The sequence below is a fragment of the Ailuropoda melanoleuca genome, chromosome 3, assembly GCF_002007445.2.
Source record: "Ailuropoda melanoleuca isolate Jingjing chromosome 3, ASM200744v2, whole genome shotgun sequence".
Taxonomy (NCBI): Eukaryota; Metazoa; Chordata; class Mammalia; order Carnivora; family Ursidae; genus Ailuropoda; species Ailuropoda melanoleuca.
The window spans coordinates 118,790,747-118,805,226 of record NC_048220.1 but is presented as its reverse complement, the minus strand read 5'-3'; the positions used below and the strand labels follow the sequence as shown (position 1 = coordinate 118,805,226).

Sequence of the window (14,480 nt, the reverse complement as noted above, 5' to 3'; positions counted from 1 at the left end):
TTTTGGGTTTTATTGAGAATTTGGGATTGAGAATTTTGCCATGTTTGTTGTAGTTGTGTAGTTTGAAATTTTTTTTCTTCTAGAAATTAGTAAATGAAACATTCCAAAAACTCTGGTTTACTCCAACTCCACACAATGACAAAGAAGCAATGACAAGGAAAATTTTAAACATCACTGATGTGGTAAGGACTCTTAACAAAGGTGTGATCCCTGTGGGTGCAAACCTAGTTTAGGCCCACCCCCTCTTACAGAGATAGAAACAATGATGAGATAATTGGTTAATCTTGACATTTAATACTACAGTTGACCCTTCAGCTGCACAGGTCCACTTATACACAGATTTATTTCAGTAAATACAGTATAGTACTGTAAATATATTTTCTCTTCCTTAGGATTTTTTTTTACTATTTTCTCTCCTCTAGCTTACTGCATTACTGTAAGAATATAGTATATAATATGGATGTCATACAGTGTATGTGTTAATCAACTGTTCGTTATTGATAAGGCTTCTGGTCAGCAGTAGGCTATTAAAAGTTAAATATGAGGGAAATTAAAATTATATGCTGGTTTTCAACTGTGCAAGGGGTCAGCATCCCTAAACCCTGCATTGTTCAGGATCAACTGTACTTCCCTTACTTTACATTTCTGGAGATACTCAAGGGATGCAAAGAAGATGAGATTGGTGTTTCTACATAACCGCTCCTTGGCATTCGTTCACTTAAGCACTGATACTGAAAATCTCCATGATCCTCTACTGATTGAAAGCTGAGAGGGGAAGGAGAAATGGATGAATAGGTAACAGTAGCCCAGGGATGGGATAGCAACCTAAAATGAGATAGTACTTTTTCAGAAAACATGAGTTAAGATTAGTTTCATTATGTTTAATTATACACATAAGCTATAAACTTTTTTGACCCAGAATACTTTTTATATTTTGAACATTATCAGTTACCAGTTCATTTCTGTTTCACTCATGTCTTTAAATCTGCTATCTAGAAGGAAAATAATAAGCAAACACTTTTGTGTTGTTTTAAACCTTACAGATTTTTCTGACTAATTGAAGTTTTTATTCAAAATGTAATATCATATATTTTTTAAAGTTTTTATTTAATTCTAGTTAGTTAACATACAGTGTAATATGAGTTTCAGGTGTACAATATAGTGATTCAGCACTTCCGTGCAACACCCAGTGTTCATCACAACAAATGCATTCCTTAATCCCCCTCAACTATTTCACCCATCCTTCCATCCACTTCTCCTATAATACCTTATTTAATTTCAATACATTAAACTAATTTCTTGAATATCTTCTAAAGTGTTTTTAAAATAAAATTGTTTAGCATTGGTAAATTATTGGTTTACTAAAAGAATAGTTTACTTTAAAAATAATTTTTTAAATGAGAACATTGAGACATTTATATACCTCATGCTAAACCATAGCAAAGGTTTTGGTTTTGGTTTTTCAGATTTTTAAGTAAATTTCTAATTTTGATAATTTCACCATATTTTCCCACTTAGGTTGCAGCATGCAGAGATACTGGATATGACTGGTTTGAGCAACTCCTTCAAAACGTGAGTGTTATTTTGACTCCTGATAACAAATAACATGAAATTTCATAGAAGATCAGTTCTTTGTAAGCTTTATGATTTAAAAGAACCTTTTCAGTTATTTTTTAAGTATTTGCCTTTTGGGGGGAACATTTATTTCAGTATATTAGGCTGAATGTGTTGGTTAATATCCCTATTTAATCAATTATTCAATTGCCTGTTAAAAGTAAGTTTTCTAAATCAGTAAATGAAATTGTCTTCTCTCTTTCAGATAATTTTTTTCTTATCCCTTTAATTTATATGTTAGACTGAAATCTATGGATTTACAGATTGCATTAAATACATATTTACATTATTTGACATACTATAAAATATGTAGAATTTCCTGTAATAGTGCAGAATTAAACCACAATTGGTGTTCTTTAAAAACTTCATAAATGGAAATGTTTCTCCCTATGAATTTTTTTATTTCAGAAATTTTTTAAATAGATGAAGTGCCCATCACCCAGCTTCAAAAATTATCAGCATTTTCCCAATCTTATTTTATCTCTAATCCCTCCCCTGTATTTTTTTAAATTATTTGTTCTTGGCTATAGTACTTTTAAAGCAAACCCCATACTTTATATCATTTCACCATAAACATTTTAGTGTCTGTCTTTAACAGAAATTACTTTTAAAAAATAATTAGAATATCATTATCATCTATATCAAATAAGTTATTCCCTAATATCTAATACCTATTCAATGTTCATATTTCCCTGATTGTCTCAAAAATGTATTTATATATTTCGTTTGCAGTTGCTTTGGTTGATACGGCTCTTAAGTCTCTTCTCTTAATCTATAATAGTCGACCCCTCACCCCTCTTTTTTTTTCATGCCACTTACATGTTTTCCTGTAGAATGTCCTGCACTCTAGATTTCATAGATCTTTTCCTTCTGGTGTCATTTAAGTTGTTCCTCTATTCACCATTTTTTTTTTTCTATAAACTCTTAGATCTAAAGCCTTAATAATACTGAAGTTCAGTTGTGGTAGTAGGAGACAAGAATACTTCATAGATGATGGTGAATATTATTGTGTCACATCAGGAGGCACATAATGTTTGTTTATCCACTTTCAGTGATCTTTCAGTTTAGATGTTGTCAACCTGGTGCACCTATTATAATGAGTTTGCTCATTTTTTTAATATCAGTGTGAATGAATAGATTTGTATGTCTTTATATTTTCTTTTATTTCTACTTTTAGAGAGGGGAGGGGCAAAAGGAAAGGGAGAAAGAGAATCTTTACCAAGCTCCATGCCCAGCACCAGCCTGTTGCAGGGCTCGATCTCACAGCCATGAGATCATGACCTGAACCGAAATCAAGTCAGACGCTTAACCAACTGAGCCACCCAGCTGCCCTGTCTTTGTATTTAAAATGTAATCGTAATTCTTTTTGAAGTTCAGATTGTCCCATCCTTGCCCAGTGTTAGTCCTTTCAGGTTGGTCTTGTATCCTTTTGATCTAACGTTATTACTTTTTTATAACCTGATCACTTTTTGCCTCTACAAGATGCCCTAGACTCTACTTGCACATTTTCTGCCCCAAACAAATCAGTCGTTTTCCCCAAGAGCCCTACTTCCCTTTGAGGAGAAGAATTTGGATGCTGCAGATGTTCTTTGCTAATGGGTTATCATAGCTTTGGGCCTTTTCCAGAGGATAGAGCTAAAAAAATATATTTTTTAGGAAGGCAGAAATAAATCAAGAATTTATATTTTTTTATTCAAATTTTTTTTATCATGAAGGTCTATTTCTTTGGTTTTATTCTTTCCTTTAGGCTAAAAATCTTGGTTCCTAAGGAAAGGAACATAATTTCTTACTTGCTTTGCCCTACTATATTAACAATAACATTATTGTATACAGTTTTTAAGATTGCTTTGCATTTCTTTTTATCTATAGCTCACTAAAGGTACAGTACTAAAAATCTATCTTTTTTTTTTTTTTTTTTTTTGAAGTGGGTAGAGGGCCATAGGGGGAGAGAGAATCTTAAGCAGGCTCCATTTCACAACCCTGAGATCATGACCTACACCAAAATCAAAAGTCGTACACTCAACTGACTGAGCCACCCAGGCACCCCATTAAAAGTCTTTCTTCTTTTTTTTTTTTAAAGATTTTCTTTATTTATTTGACAGAGAGAGAGAGAGACAGCCAGCAAGAGAGGGAACACAAGCAGGGGGAGTGGGAGAGGAAGAAGCAGGCTTCTCGCGGAGGAGCCTGATGCGGGGCTTGACCCCAGAACTCTGGGATCACGCCCTGAGCCAAAGGCAGATGCTTAACAACTGAGCCACCCAGGCGCCCCTAAAAGCCCTTCTTGAAATAAATTTTTTGATTATATCAGCAATCTACTGTCTAGTTAAGTCCATTTGTTTCTGCTTACTTCTGTATGTTTAGCGATATTTTTGAACCGTCAACCAAAATTGTTTTCTTGAGGCACCCTTGAGTCACCCTTAAAAGCTTCTTTGTGCCTCTTTGTAGTCGGTCCTCTTCCCTTGACCCTAGGAAACCACCAGTCTACTTTTTGTCACTACAGTTATACCTTTTGTAGAATTTCGTATCAGTGGAATCATACAGCATGTAGTTTTTTTGTGTTTGATTTCTTTTAGTTAGTAGAATGTTGCTGGTATATTATTTTTTTGCTGATTGTTATCAGTAGTTCAGATGTATGGTAATTTCTTTATGAACTCAAAAACTTATGGATTTATGTTTCCAGTTTAGACTTTTCTGAATAATGATGCCATGAATGTGTGTGTGGAAGTTTTTCTGTGGATGTGTGTTTTTATTTTTCTTGAGTAAATTTGTATGAGTGTGATTCCTGGGTCATGTTGTGAGTGAGAAACTGCCAGACTCTTTCCAAAATGGCTGAACCATTTTGTGTTTCCACCAGCAGTGTTCCAGTTGTTCTGCATTCTCACCAATACTTGGTTTTGTCATTCTTTTTAACTTCAGCCATCTGATGGTGTGCAGTAATATGTTGCTTTTAAAAAAATTTTTAAGATGCCTTTTTTAAACATCTTCATGGTATTTGCTTATGCTCTTCAGTCTATAATATCTTAGGTTCTCTTCCTAAATCATCTTCGATATATCATCTTTTATTTTATAATTTTACAAAATATATTTGGTATCATTTCCCTCCTAAGTCAAATAATTAGCTCTATATTACAAAGCATTGTGACCATCTTAGTTATATTTATGTTATCCATTCCGGATGGGACATAATAATTTTTAAAAGACTCTACAACCACATGTTTCATCTGATAATTACAATAAGTGAGAATTAATTAATTGTAGCTATCAGAAATGTCATTATTTAGTATTCCAAAAAAGGATCTAAGATAATATCCATATGTATTATTGGCAAGTTAGAGACAGAAAGGAGAGGACTAGATTTATAATCTCTTAATAAGTTCTCTGTTCTTTATATCTTGACTTTCTAGTTGTTCAGTCCTTTCTCCCTGTTGTCTAATTTTACTTTAGTTTCTGACAAGAGTTTAGTTTATCAATGACACTGTGACTTTGTGATACAGTCATTAGACTAGCAGAATTTAATGAAAGAAATGAAGCTTAAAAGTATTATAGATGCATGTAACAGAGACTTAACCACTCTTAGCAGTTATAACAACATGTATGCATAACTTTTAAGAGAGGCTGGGAAGAATGTAGAGAATGGACTATTAGAATCATTGGAAATTCTAGAGTTAAGAATAATTAGTACACACGAGTGTGCCTGGCTGGCTCAGTCGGTAGAGCATACAGCTCTTGATCTTGGGGTTGTGAGTTTGAGCCCATGCTGGGGGTAGAGTTTAAAAAAAAAAATTTTTTTTTCTTTTTAAGAATAATTAGCACACTTAGGGCACCTAGGTGGCTCAATTGGCTAAGTGTCTGCCTTCTTCTTGGGTAATGATTCCAGGGTCCTGGGATTGAGCCCCACATTGGGCTCCCTGCTCAGTGAGGAGCCAGCTTCTCCCTCTCCTGCTCTCCCTGCTTGTGCTCTCTCTGTCAAATAAATAAATAAAATCTTAAAGAAAAAAAGAATTAGCACACTTCAACTATTTCCACATGAGCTCATGTACACATTCCACTCCATCCAGTTTCCACTATTTCTCATTTTTATTATTTCTGTGTTGAGTGAGTTTCTTATGGATCATTGATTCCCAGCTCATGGAATGTGGGGATTTTTTGAAGGAAGCTTACAGTACTATGAAATAGCTTCAAATTCAGACATGCACCAAACTGTCCAACTAAATAATTTTGTTAGTATGTTATATACACACACACACACACTTTAAATGTATGCAGATTCATTGCCTTCATAACCTTTAATGAATTCATAGTTTTATGACTTTTAATGAATTCGTAGAGGTTTTTTTTTGCCATTTTTCAATAGCATATGAAAGAAAAATTTCCATCATGAAAGTCCTTGTATTTTTTTATTTCTATAAAGTAGTCTAATTAATTTAAACTACTATCATATCCCTATGATAGGTACACAAAAATTGAATTGATTTTCCAGTGCCACTCGTTTTCATTGCTTATAAACCAAGACTATGGTCTTTTTTTAGTTTATAAGAAAATACAGGTGGGGCATATAGGTGGCTCAGTCAGTTAAGTGTCTGCCTTAGGCTCAGGTCATGATCCGAAGGTCCTGGGATCAAGCCCCACGTCTGTCGGGCTCCCTGCTCATGTGGGAGTCTGCTTCTCCCTTTCCCTCTACCCCTCCCCTCCCCCATGTGTGCTCTCTCGAGCACACCTGCTTGCTTTCTCTCTCAAATAAATGAATAAAATCTTTAAAAAGGAATACAGGCAGTGAAAAAACTTGAATAACCTATATTTCATATGTTCCTGGCCTTTGTAATCTAAAACAAGATTTCCTCAAAGTTTACAGTCAAATACTTTATCAGCCGATGCATGAATAGGAAAATTAATCTATTCATGTAATTTAATAGTACTCCACCTCTTAAAGGAAGAGACTACTGAAACATACAGCAACTTAGATGAATAATAAAAACATTACACAGAGTGAAGAAGACTTACACAGAAGAGTACATATTCTTATTCCATTTATATAAAGTTCTAGGAGAGGCAAAAACTAACCTCTATTGGAAAAATTCAGAAGAGTGGTTGCAGGGGGCCAGGGATTGACATGGAAGGGACATGTACTAGGGTACTCCAGAGAAGCAGAACCAACAGGATACTGAGAGGAGAAAGAAAAGGATTTATTATAAGGAATTGGCTCATGCAGTTGTGGAGGCTCTTAAGTCCCAAAATCTGCTGTCTGCAAGTTAGAAGTCCAGATGAGCTACTGGTGTAGTTCAGCCTGTGTCTGCAGGCCTGAACCAGGGTAGCCAGTGGTATAAATCCCAGTTGGGGTGCAAGAGGGAACTGATGTCCCAACTCAGACAGAGAATGATAGGTTTCTTCCTTCCTCCACCTTTTGTTGTATTCAGGCCCTCAGTGGCTTGTGTGATACCCATCCAAATTGGAGAGGATGATCTGCTTTACTGAGTCCACCGGTTCAGATGTGAATCTCATCTAGAAACGTCCTCCCCAATATCCAGAAGTAATATTTAGCCAAATCACTGGGCATTCCGTGGCCCAGTCAAGCTGACATGTAAAATTAACCATCATAAATCCATCTTGTCAACTTGGCACCTATATATATCTCTTTAAGCCATATTTCATTTCCAAAAAAACAGTAACAAGGTCATAGTTCCACTTAACATGATACAGCTATCCTGCATATAATCGAAAATGCACTAACCTCTTTCCCAGGAGAAAAAATTAAGTCCTTGAGTGATATTCACTCTTCTCCTTGATATCCCATAAGTTAAATATACTATGATATGAAGTCAGTACATCTTACATTTTATGGTAAGAGAATAAGAGTGGAAAAAATTATTTGCTCTTTCCTCTCTCCCTCCCTCCATCCCTCCCCACACACACACACACACACACACACACACACACAAATGTATTCATAACAAAATAAGTAGGAAATGCTCATGACAAAGTTTTTGTTTCTATACCTTGCAGTGTGGTCATTGGCTGCCTTCTGCCCACTGTTTATTTCCTTTGCCTTCAACAAGGACCTCACCTGGTCTTGGTTCATGGTGAGGTGACCCATAATTTCATTCCTGAAGGGTCTGTACCACTAGTAGTCCTGCCTGGGTTGGGTTGGTGTAGTTTTCCATTGACCTTAATCACAGGAGATGGTAATACTAAGAGTTGCCCTAAGGGGTGTCCTATATTCCAGACACTCTTCCTTACCGCCATTGTAGAGTAGTAGTCCAGTCTGTCTTTGGTAGTTAGGATCAGTCACTCCAGCTAGTACCCTAATTCCCTTCTTTGCCTGTTGATTCAGAGGCATGAGGAACCTGAAGTAGTTGGGTGGTAGTCTTAACTTCCAGTTCAGTGGGATCGTTGTTGTGTCTACTGGTGAGAGCTCCTTCTGGAACTAAGACCTCTAGGTCAGCAAAGCATAAAGTTGACAGAAGCAGAAGTTTTGCTACTGGGTCACTAGAGGTAATAGTGAGTGATGCCACTCCCATTTCTACTCCTTGCAGACTTCTGGACTGTGAATCCTGGTTGCGGGCTGAACAGCACCAAATATTGGTTGCTGATTAAGAGCATATAGAGCCTTCTGGAGAATCTTGCCGCAGCCATGCAAGATATTGCCACCTATCTGGCGCTATATGCAGCTCTTCAAAAGTCCGTTCCATGTTCTATCAATCCACTTGCTTCATTGATCAAAAGTAATTCTGTGTAGAATATCATGACAGTAAATAAGGCGATAAATCTACAGGTGGTTGTTTTGGCAGAAGCACTGCATGCAGGGAAGGCAAGTATGTATCCATAGTAAGTGTTCCAGTAAGAACAAAATGCTGCCCCTTCCATTATGAAAATGGTCCTGTGTAATCAACCTGCTCACAAGATAGCTGGCTGTTCCATAACAGGGACTCAGTGTTGGTCTCTACTGCTGGCAGATTGGGCACTCAACAGTGGCCATAGCACACTGGCCTTGATGAATAGAAGTCTGTGTCACTGAGCCCATGTATAACTTCCATCCCTGACACCGTGGACAGTTTGTTCATCAGCCTATTGAGCAATAAGAGTAGCTGGGGAAAGAGGCTGATAACCTCAGAGAAGTTACCTACAGAATATGTCTTCCTATCCACTTGATTATTTAAATCTTCCTCTGCTGAGGTCATCCTTTGGTGAACATTCATGTGGGACATAAATATCCTCATATTTTTTGCCCATTCAGAGATGTCCTCTTCCTTCCAAGTCCCTAACCATCTACCCAAACCATTGGCTACAGCCCATGAATTGATGTATAGTCACATATCTGGTCATTCCTTCTTCCAAACAAAGTGAACGGCCAGGTGTACTACTCAGAATTTCTGCCTAGTGGAGGACTTTCCCTTCACCATTCCTTCAGGGATGTTCCAGATGGGCTGCTGTAGTGCTGCAGATGTCCACTTTGGAATGGTCCTGTATATTGTGCAGACCTATTTGTAAACCAGGCCTATGTCGTCTTCTCCTCTGTCGGTTGATCATAGGGATGATCATAGGTAACTCCCCATGAGTCCATAGGTACAGGCTGGAAGAGAGTAGGCAGGAATGAGCAGGCGTTTGGGCTGCTTCCTCATGTAACTTACTTGGGCCCTTAGACCTGCTCTCACCCAGTCACATCTATACCACTTATATTTGATGATGACGTGCTGCTGTGCTTACACACACATGGGTTCTTGGGGGGTCAGGTAATACCCAGTTCATTATAGGCAACTCAAATGGCATGGTAGTGTGGTAACCCATGGCTAGGCATTCAGTATCTACTAAGGCCCAGTAGCAGGCCAAGAGCTTTTCAAAAGGAGAGTAGTTATCCACAGAGGATGGCAAGACTTTGCTCCAAAATCCTAAGGGTTTGTACTGCATGCATTCCATCTATTGGGGTCCTGCCAAAGGCTCCAAACAGCATCCCTCTCTGCCACTGACACTTCACCTTTAGATCTACTGGGTCATCTGACCCATGCTGCAGAGCAACTTGCACAGTGGCCCAGATCTTTTGCACAGCCGTCTTCTGTTCTGGACCCCACTCAGCACAAGCAGCATCTCGGGTCACTCAGTAAATGAGCCAGAGTAACACACCCAAAATAGGAATTCGTTGCCTCTAAAGTCCAAAGCCCATTAGCCATTGTGCCTCAATTTTTGGTTATATATAGGAGAGGCCAGATGGAACAATTTATCCTTTACCTTAGAAGGGATCTCCAAACATACCCCACACCACCTAGGACCCTAGTGATTTCACGGAAGTAGAAGACCCCTGAATTTTTGTTGGGTTTATTTCCCTACCTTCTGACACAAGTCTTATCAGTAAGTCTAAAGTGGTTGCTACTTTTTGCTCACTAGGTACTGTCAGCATCGTACCATCAGTGTAATGAAACAGCGTGATAATCTTATTAAAGGAAGAGGTAATCAAGATCCTGCAAACTAAATTATAACATAGGGCTAGAGAGTTCATATACGCCTGAGGTAGGGCAGTGCAGTGTATTGCTCACCTTGTCTGCTGATAGCAGACTGCTTCTGGTAAGCCTTTGACAGGAATGGAGAAAAAAGCATCTGCCAGAAGGTGCCAGGCAACTAGGGAAAGTATTAATTTGCTCGAGTAATACCTTGTATGGTACAGAAGATGCAGTTGGAGTCACCACCTGGTTAAGCTCATGTTAATCCACTGCCATTCCCCAGGATCCATCTGTCTACTGCATAGGCCAAATAAGTGAGCTGAATGAGAAGGTGGTGTGAATTACCATCTCTGCATCCTTCAGGTCTTTGATGATAGCACTAATCTTGACAGCCCCTCCAGTAATGTAGTATTGCTTTCAATATACTATTTTCCTGGGTAGAAGCATTCCTCGTGGCTTCCACTTGCCCTTTCCCACCGTAATAACCCGCACTGCATGGATCAAAGAACAAGTGTGGGGATTCTGTCAGCTGCCAAGTATATCTATTCCAATTTTGCATTTTGGTGCTAGGAAACAATCACAGGATGTGTTTGGGAACCCACTGGACTCAGTATGAAACAGACCAGAGTTACATCTCCATTGACCACCTGACCTTCAAATCCCACCCCTGCTCTGACCAGTGGGTCATAGTGACCATTAGGGCCTCCTGGAAGTAGTGCCAGTTCAGAACCAGCATCTAATAATCCCTAAAAGTCCTGATCATTTCCTTTTCTCCAATTTCTCAGAGAATGCTGTGCACAGAATGTTTGTGTGTCTCCAAAATCCATTATGTTGAAGCCTAATCCCTAGTGTGATACTAGGAGGTGGGGCCTTTGGGAGATGATTAGGTCATGAGGGTGGAGCCTTTGTGAATCAGATTAGTGCCCTTCTAAAAAGAGACACAACAGAGATATCTCTCTCTCTGCTCTCTGCCGTATAAGGATATGACAAGAAGACCGTCATCTGCAAGCTAGGAAAAGGATCTTCACTAGAAGATGCTGGCACCTTGGTCTCAAATTTCCCAACTTCCTGAGCTATGAGAAATAAGTTTCTGTTTAAGCCACCTTGTCTATAGTATTTGTTATAGCAGCCCAAGCTAAGACAGAAATTGGAACCAAAAAGTAGGATGGCACTGAAAACAAATAATGTGGAAGTGCCTTTGGAATTGGGTAATATGTAGAGACTAGAAGAGTTTAGATGTGCATGCTAGAAAAAGCTGATATTTCAAGAAACACTGAAAGGCAGTTCTGGTGAGGGCTCAGAGAGAAAAGCTGTAGAGGAGGCTTTTGTCTTCTTAGAGAATACATATAACCATGTTCAGAATGTTGGTAGAAATTATGACAGTAGAGGCCATCGTGATGGGGTCTCAGACGGAAATGAGAAACATGCTATTGGACATCAGAGAAAAAGTAGTGTTTGTTATAAAGTGGCAAAGAACTTGGCTGAATTGTGTTCTTCTAGTGTTTTATGAAAGGTAGAACTTCAAGCGTGAAATTGGATATTTAGCTGAGTAGATTTCTAAATAAACTGTTGAAGGAGCAATTTGGTTTTGTTAATAGTCAAATACTGTCTCTCCATCAACCAGTGAATGGGTAAAAATACTGATATATCCACACAGTTTCATAGTATTCCACATCATAAAGGAACAAACTGTTGATACGTACAACTTAGGTGAATAATAAAAACATTATGCAGGTGAAGGAAGCCTTACACGAAAGAGTACATGTTCTGGTTCCATTTATATGAAATTCTAGGAGAGGCAAAATTCATCTGTACTGGAAAAACTCAGAAGAGTGATTGCAGGGGTTCAGGGATTGACTGGGAAGTAACATGAGGGAACTTTCAAGGATGGTAATAGTCCCTATCAGTGGTTCTAAAAGTTACTGAGATTACCTGCAACTTGTTAGATAATACGAATTCTAAGGCTTTACCCCAGTAATTCTGAGGGTGGGCCCACCATTCTATATAGTCTTTCTAGGTGACTCTGATATAAGCTAAAGATGTAGATCACTGTTCTCTATCTTGATAGGAGTTTGAGTTCTAATGGTGAATGCACTTAACAAAACTGAGCACATGAACACTGAACATATGTACATTTCATTTTGTGTAACTTTTATCTCAAAGGGAAAAAAGGAGTATACTGTTTACAGTTTACTTTGAAATGCGTCAAAAATAAGATGGATAAAGATATGTGTGTATGTATACATATGTATGTGTATGATGCAGGCATTTATGCATATATAAGCATAAGGCTGATATAACATCAGTATGTGTGTATGATTTAACATTAAAGAAGAAGAAATAAGTAATCGTTCCAAGGAACACAGGAAAAAATTTTGATAAAATTTAATAACTTCAAATGATAACTTCTAATAAACTAGGAATAAAATCTGACAGAAGATAACTATAAACCTAAAATGAAAATCATGCAAAATGGGAATATGTTCAGAGATCTCATCAAGATAAAAAATAGTCATCAAGGGGCACCTGGTTGGCTCTATCAGTAGAGCATGCTCCTTTTAATCTCAGGGTCGTGAGTTCAAGCCTCATGCTGGGTGTGGAGCCTGCTTAAAACAAAAAAAAACAAAAACCATAACAAAAGAAAAAATAGTCATCAGACGAGGTGATTGTAAAATGTATGTGGAAAAGCAGAGAACTAAAAATAATTGTCTTTTCTGAAAATGCAGGAGAACTGACTTGCCTTACCAAGTGTAAGGACTTATTTTTAAAGATGCAATAGTTAGTGTGGTACTAAATAGACCAATAGAACAAGGTGGAGAGCTCAGAAATAAGCCTCCATGTATTTAGGATATACTTACTATAAAATAGAAGTGGCACTGCAATTAATGGGGAAATAATGGAGTTCTCAGTAAATGGGGCCGAGACAATTGGCTATCCATGGGGTTTTTTTTTTTTTTTTTTTTTTTAAAGAATTGATTCCTACTTCTGGGATCCCTCAGTAGCTCAGTTGGCTAGGTGTGTGACTCTTGGTCTGTGCCCAGGTCATGCATGATCTCTTGGGTCGTGAGATCGAGCCCCACGTCAGGCTCTGTGCTCGGTGGGGAGCCTGCTTGAGGTTTTCCCTCTCCCTCTGCCCCTACCCCGCACCCACGTGCGTGCACATTCTCTCTCTCAAATAAACAAATCAATCTTTAAAAAAAAAAAAATTCCTACTTCAACTCAATAATTACCTCCATATAGATTAGAGGAAATCTTTTAAGTCTTTAGAGGATAATATGTGTGAATATATTTTTTACCTTTCTGTAGGGATAGATTTCTTAAACAGGTTACAAAACCATTGACCTTAAAAGATTGATAAATTTCACTATGTTGAAAGGAAGTACATTTTCTAATCAAAAGACATCTTAAAGCAAAAACACAAGTCACAAACTGGGAAAATATATTTGGCACACATATAACATGTAAAAAAGGATCATTATGAAGAACATGTGAAAAACTCCTCTTCTACAAACCAGCATAAGGCAGGAGTCCCAGTAGGAAAATAAGTAAAAGTCAGGAATAGGCATTTCATACAAGAAATAGTACATATGGCCTATCGTTGTTCAACTTCATTAATAATATGGAAAATACAAATGAAGACTATGTTTTACATTCATTCGATGGCAGAAATTGAGAAGTCAGATGATAACAAATGAAAAAGAGATGGATTAAACAGTATCTCTTAAACTGTGGAGAAAATACTACAACCAATTTGAAAAAAATATAGCATTATTTCATAAAGTTGAACAATTATATAATCTGTGACCTAGCAGTTCCACTTCAAGGTATATATGCAAGAAAATCTTGCATATGTGTGCCAGGAGACAAAAGAATGCTCATTATGCCACTAAAAAGTGTAATTAACCTGTCTTCAGAATAGCTAAATTAACTGCAATATGGACACACGGTAGCCTGTTGCTTATCAGTTAAAATGAATAAAATACAGTCATTTGCAACAACCTGTATTACAGTTAGGGACATAATGTTGAGTGAACAAGGCAAGTCCCAAAAGACTGCATCTAGCATGATACCTTTTAGAAAGTTGAAAATCAGGCAAAACTATAAACAGTATATAGCTTACATGATCTTTTTAAGCAAAGAAATTATAAAATTCCTGATAATGGTTACCTTGAAGTGACACAGGAGGATGAATAAGGGAAGGAGCATATTGGGAAAATGAAAGCCCATGGAAATGTTCTTGAGTTGGGTTCATAGTACAATATTTTTATAAGTAAACAAATTAAAAGGGCACATAGCAGTATTGATGGTGTGTCATGAACCAAAATCTAGGATTTATACTTTTGTGTATACTTCATCTCTTAGGAAAAAGAAAAAATAAGAGGGGATTGTTTTCAGCTCCTGCCTGGAAAAGGCTAGCATGCGATTTTAGTAGTTGCT

General features: G+C 37.6%; 1 protein-coding gene across 5 annotated transcripts in view; it reads left to right on the top strand.

Moving 5' to 3' along the window:
* The window catches only part of NIPBL (NIPBL cohesin loading factor), a 185,028-nt gene that overhangs the window by 146,248 nt on the left and 24,300 nt on the right, over positions 1 to 14,480 (top strand). For all 5 annotated transcript variants that reach the window (XM_034657010.1, XM_002923367.3, XM_011230031.2 and 2 more), the window contains 2 exons: positions 84 to 182; positions 1,519 to 1,572. In XM_034657010.1, the coding sequence (XP_034512901.1) occupies positions 84 to 182; positions 1,519 to 1,572 (153 nt within the window). The remainder of the gene's footprint in view (positions 1 to 83; positions 183 to 1,518; positions 1,573 to 14,480) is intronic.